This window comes from Elaeis guineensis, chromosome 7, assembly GCF_000442705.2.
Source record: "Elaeis guineensis isolate ETL-2024a chromosome 7, EG11, whole genome shotgun sequence".
Lineage (NCBI taxonomy): Eukaryota > Viridiplantae > Streptophyta > Magnoliopsida > Arecales > Arecaceae > Elaeis > Elaeis guineensis.
Window position 1 is genome coordinate 104,640,897 of NC_025999.2, and position 6,305 is coordinate 104,647,201.

Below are 6,305 nucleotides of genomic sequence, written 5' to 3' on the forward strand. Positions count from 1 at the left end.
CGAGCCAAACCACCAAGTTGGTCGGAACCGGAAGTGCGGAACCCCGACCGCATCTAAAACGCCATCTAATTATATCTCTTTCCGCCATTACCTTAACCTAGATGACAAAATGTCGTCTGGCCAGAATAGCTTGGAATGAAGGGATTTTTTGATCCATAATAATTTGCGGCGATTTGGCATTTTATTTAGTTAATTTTCTTGGAACTTTTGCCTTTTAATTTCAAAAGAATCTAATTATAGTAAGATGTAGAATATAGCCAAAATTTCTTTGATTCCAAGTGATCGTCACATATATATCATCCTACCGTCGTATTCATTCGAAGATTCTCTACCATTAAATATAAGGACATGCATACCTTCCGCTGGGGAAAAAAAGGGCTTACTTAACTCATTTTCCAAATATAGAGGGATAGTTTGGACGTAGCAAGAAAACAAAAGAAGGTGACATTTGGTTGTGGGGTAGGTGGAGCACTTAAAGAGAGACATTCAGCTAAGGCTCACACCCTCTTCAACCATCCATCCACACAACGGTATACCATGGCAAAGGCATGTCCCAAGATTTCCTTTATTAATTTCTTGATCTTGCGCTCCAACCTCCCCATTAGTTCCACATCACCTTTTCCTTACACTTGTCTGGTATGGAGACCATCAAAGAGAACACGAAATCTTGGACTCCCCGGAGGCTTTTCATTTTCAAATTTGGAGAGCCGATTCCCAACTTTCTCAAGTTAATTAGCTGTGCACATCAATCATCCAATGTTAGTGGAAGTCCTTGTTGGGTGAGGGAAGGCTTCAAACTTTGCCTATAAAAGGAGATCCATCGAGAGCCCTAAGATGTGCGGGTGGGAGCACAGAAGCGAGGGTTCTCTAGTTTCGTACCATCTCTTTAGCCTTTGTAGCCCATTTGCACTGTTGAGACCTCAGAACAGAGCAACATGGTGTGTCTCGGTTGGCTTAATTTGCAACCCCCTCCAAACTTCTTAGGGTCCATGCAGTGTCTTTTCAGATGCTCTCTTCCATCTTACCTGTTTTTATTAATCTTTTCTTTCTGTTCTTTCGAATATGCTTCTTAGGATGGAAAAATGAGCTGGTCGGTGGGTGACGCAGTGGATTACAAGGGATTTCCTGCCGACAGAACCAAGACCGGCGGCTGGGTACCTGCTGCTCTTATCTTAGGTCTGTCATCCAATTCTAGCTTCTCCGCTTATCCCTAGCTTCAATTCTCCTTTTCTTTTGTTTTCTTCATTGTTTTAATATCCATTACCCCCCGTCTTATTTATTTATTTTTTTTTTAAAAAAAGAAAAAAAAAAAAGGAGAAGAAGTAGAAGAAGAAGTTCGGTGTCACAATTTCTTGTAGAAGGAAATTGAGCAGGAGGACGAGACAAAAATAAATGTTTTTTTTTTTAAAGGCACATCAACATCTTTTGAACATCTATTACTTATCCTCTGTGGATGAGTGATCATCATCTCTTAGCGTTAAGATAGTACAAAGCTTTTTGCGTTGGATTTTGCATGTTTGTAGGTAATATGTTGCGCTTTAAATTTCACCACTCTAGTTCTTCTCCTACTTCCAGGACTATAAACTCGCTATGATCAAACATTAAGATTATTTTAGACTAGATGAATACGTTATATCCCAAACAGAAACTGAATTTAGGAACTAAATTTATGTACTCATAATTTTGGCATCGGGAAATTACTTTTGACCATTAATATTGTTGTTCCACGAAGCATATCACTCGGCACATGAAGAGTGTTTTCTACATAGGCATGCGAGCAAGTGCCAAACATATTTAGGGTACCATAAAGAAAGATTAAATTCCACGTTGAGTTGATCTCAGCATGTAATTCTTTTGGCTGTCAAAGGTTAGCCTAACAAATATCTTTGCTTAAAAGCACTGCAAGCTAGAGAAGGATGACGCACTGAAGATTTATGATAGTGAGCAGCTGGTGATAAATTTTGCTTAAAAAATATTAAAATAAAAAGTAGTAGGTGGCTTACTGGTTCACGCCAAAAAAAAAAAAAAATTAAGGGACGGTAAAGAGGGAGAAATAGACAAAGGCAATAGCCAGACTGCTGGAGTTGCAAGCGCGACCTCTTCTATTCCAAGGACGGATCAAACATGCCAACCATAGAAAATAAATTTAATGGGGACCACCGGACCAGTTTGGATGGCGGATTTTTTTTGTTTTATTATTATTATTATTTTATTTTTGTTTTTTTTGGGCTGAGCATTAACTGTTAACCTTGTCCGCATTTCCCCATCAAGATGCGTCTAATTATCACGTGGACCAGGTCCAAATGGACCGCTCTGAATCCCACGGTGGATAACACGCCACGTTGCCCCTTGTATATCACCAATTCCCGATTGCGCGTGCATATGCTCCGAGATTTGCCTTGGTCCACACGATAACTTCTCCCTCGATGCAGACCGTTGCAGGTAGTAACCTACCTGCCAGTGATTGAAATGCGCACTTATTTATCATTTTTACTCCAAAGTGTTGAGATACATTATTTCAACTTTGTTAAACCCTTCAGCAAATTTCTGTTACTTTCTCCCTATAACATGGCATGCAACTGTACTTTTTTAGGGTCATAATTCGACACGAATTATAGTGCTATGCTTCCTAATTAAAAACGTGCCGTCTAACGCAGCTGCAAATTTGTTGGTTCAATTTTGTTCACAGTGATTGAAATAGCTGAGAGGCTGTCGACGATGGGAATCGCAGTCAATCTCGTGACATACTTGGGTGGAACGCTGCATCTTCCGAGTGCAGAGTCAGCTAACGTTGTATCAGATTTCATGGGCACCTCCTTCCTGCTATGCTTGCTTGGAGGGTTCCTAGCTGATTCCTTCTTAGGCCGATACCTTACAATCGTCATCTTTGCCGTGATCCAAGCATTGGTAAGTAGTCCTCCGACTCATAAAAAAGACGTGCCCATTAGTTCCACGGGTAAAAATTAATTTCATGTACTCACTTAAGAACCCCGAAGGGCATGATCTTCGATAATCGATCGAGGATCCGAGCCTCTATAATACATATATAGTTAGCTTATAAACCCTGAAGGGCATGATCTTCTAACCTGCAATGGCAGACGCTAGCTACTAGCATATATAAGAACTGCTCCGATTAATTAATTGAGGTTCAAAGAAAAAAATTCCTTTCGCGCGTATATAGACTTCTGCTAGGCTTTAATACAAGTGATTGACAAATAAATAGTCATTGTTTGACCGTTGAACAATTAATTATAGGGAACGGGCATGCTCTCTGTGGTAACGAGGCTGCCCCAACTTCGCCCGCCGCCATGCAACTCTTCTACCACCGCTAAATGCCAGGAAGCCGACGTGTTCCAGATGGGCATCCTCTATCTGAGCTTGTATCTGATCGCCTTGGGCACGGGGGGCCTCAAATCGAGCGTGTCGGGTTTTGGGACCGACCAGTTCGATGAGAAGGATGAGAAGGAGAAGAGCCAGATGGCCAACTTCTTCCACAGGTTCTTCTTCTTCATCAGCACCGGCACGTTGCTCGCCGTCACCGTCCTAGTCTACATACAGGACGAGGTGGGCCGAAGCTGGGCCTACGGTATCTGTTGTCTCTCCATGCTTATCTCCATCGTGGTGTTCCTGTCCGGGACAAGAAGATACCGGTACAAGAGAAGCACCGGTAGCCCGATCGTTCACATTCTTCAAGTTGTCGTGGCTGCGGTGAGGAAGAGGAAGCTCCAGTGCCCCTGGCCCTGGGACGTTGCTTTCTTGTACGAGGATTCCCCCGAGGCCTCCAGAATCCAACACACCGACCAATTCCGGTGAGGACATAATTAAGTTATGATTAAATATCCTCGATCGATCGTGATGATAATATAACTAGCTAGGTTTAATTTTAAAGCTTTACAAATTATAAGTATATCATAATATTGCATTTGGTACGTACGTAGTTTTCTGGACAAGGCTGCGATCATGGCGGATGGAGATAATCACCAAGTGCATGGCGGGACCTCGACTGATCCAAACCCCTGGAAACTGTGCTCGGTGACGAGGATCGAGGAGGTGAAGATGATGATTCGACTGCTTCCGGTGTGGGCTACGACGATCATGTTCTGGACCATATATGCTCAAATCATCACATTCTCTGTGGAGCAAGCAACGACCATGGAGCGGTCGATTGGTAGCTTCCAGATTCCAGCAGGATCACTGACAGTCTTCCTCGTCGGGGCCATTCTGATCACTCTAGCGATCTACGACCGCATGATCATGCCCGTGCTGAAGAGATGGAAAGGCAAACAAGGTATACATACATACATACAATTATATATTGTATGAACGAACGAATTAATAATCAAATATCCGGAACTTGGACAAATTAATATGCGTACTGCTACGTTGGGTGATTCATGCATGATTTAACTTGTTCCATGCCATGCCAAAATATATATGTATGTATATGTATATGGAGCTAGCATGCATGCAGTTAATTATATATTTCCGACACTAGCTAATATATGAACGAACGCATGCATGCATGGTTCCAACATCCCGCAGGCTTCACCAACCTACAAAAAATCGGCATCGGCCTCACCCTATCCGTGATAGGGATGGTGGCCGCGGCGCTTGCAGAGGTGAAACGGCTGTCGGTCGCTAGAAGAGTAGGTGCTGCTGCTGCCTCTCGCGGGGGCACGACGCTACCCGTCAGTGTTTTCACATTGATCCCGCAGTTTTTCCTTGTGGGCGCCGGCGAGGGATTCGTATACACCGGCCAGCTAGATTTCTTCATCACCCGGTCGCCAAAGGGGATGAAGACCATGAGCACCGGCCTCTTCCTTACGACCCTTTCGCTTGGCTTCTTTGTCAGCAGCTTATTAGTTTCGATCGTCAACAGCCTGACGGGCGGCAAACATGGGAATGGGTGGCTCGCAGACAACATCAACAATGGGAGGTTGGATTGCTTCTATGGTCTTCTCGCGGTACTGGGCGCTGTCAACTTGGGAGCTTTTCTCCTTTGTGCCGCGCGGACCAAGCCACAGACCCCTCAGGCCGGGTTGCAGATGGAGAGTACGGGGAAGAGTTCATCTATAGATGAGAATAATGTGTGATATATAGGGATGTGCAAGCTACGCTGGGGAGGGCATATCTTGCTGCTCTCCATCTGGTTGGTTAATTCTATGTATAATATCAATTGTTTGCTTTAATAATTTAGATTTGGCTGGTTTCTCGTCGTCTTTGAAGTTACACTCTCTGGTCTTCAGCAAGTGTCTTGCGTTTGGATTTTTTTTTTTTCTTTTTTTTTTTTTTTGAGGTAAGTGTTTAAAAACAAAGATTGGCGAAGTGGGCATTCCCTCCTTATTTGTGTTGCCCGGGAGGTTTTAAACCAAAATATCACGGTCCAAATTTTGATCCCTCCCGTATGCCATCTTATAGTCTTACGTGCATCTTAATAATGGCGTAAGATTTGAGTGCCGGCTGGTTGACCCAAGATTCGATGTGCTGCTAGCCTTAGTTTTCAGCCATGGTAACGGCCCTACCGCTCAGCATTGTGGAATACACCATCAGGGATTGTACGTACTTTCTCACTTCAGGATCTCTCTGGATGTCCTGCTCAAAAAATAGTTTTAAATATTTGCAAACATAAATCAAACCCAACCTATGTATAATCCAATACTTTGATAGTTATATTAGTCCAATCCATAAATCTCATGATATTTAAACCCAACCATCTAAACGAATCCTAAAAATTAAGTAATAAAAATATGATCTTAATTATATTTTTATATCCTAACCATATTTTGGGCCAATACCTAAATTTTAGCATCGATTGCTTTGACTACATATTATCTATTGTTCTCACCTCCACAGGCAACCAACATTGCTCATAGTTCTTCTTCCAATGTGCTTTTATTTGCTCCAATTAATTGATCTAACAAGGATTCCAAGTTTATCTAACTTGTATCACCAAGAATTCTTATCCCAATCCAAATTCTCACTCAAAAAAGCTAACTAGGAGATGTTAGTTTAATTCCTTTATCTTATAGAAATATTCAAAATCTATCCAGTGTATGGCTGATGTAGGATTAAATACATACCCACACAGATTATTATAAACTTTCTCTTTTTAAACCCTAACATTATTGTCGATAAAAATTTTAAATTCATTTAAATGTAATCAAAAATACTATAAATCCAATCATAAATACTACGGTAAGCTCTTAATCAACCAAAATGGGCTCGTGTTATGGTATCTCTTGGTGCACATGAGTGACAAACCAGATCCATTGCAATATTATTTATAACAACTAAGATTTCACCCA

General features: G+C 42.0%; 1 protein-coding gene across 1 annotated transcript; it reads left to right on the forward strand.

Moving 5' to 3' along the window:
• Positions 1 to 815: 815 nt before the first annotated feature.
• Positions 816 to 5,209, forward strand: LOC105047829 (protein NRT1/ PTR FAMILY 6.2). The gene is made up of 6 exons (XM_010926924.4): positions 816 to 938; positions 1,074 to 1,176; positions 2,690 to 2,907; positions 3,256 to 3,809; positions 3,939 to 4,288; positions 4,543 to 5,209. Exons 1-6 carry the CDS (start codon positions 936 to 938, stop codon positions 5,091 to 5,093), a joined length of 1,779 nt encoding a protein of 592 aa, XP_010925226.2. The 5' UTR covers positions 816 to 935; the 3' UTR covers positions 5,094 to 5,209.
• Positions 5,210 to 6,305: the final 1,096 nt, after the last annotated feature.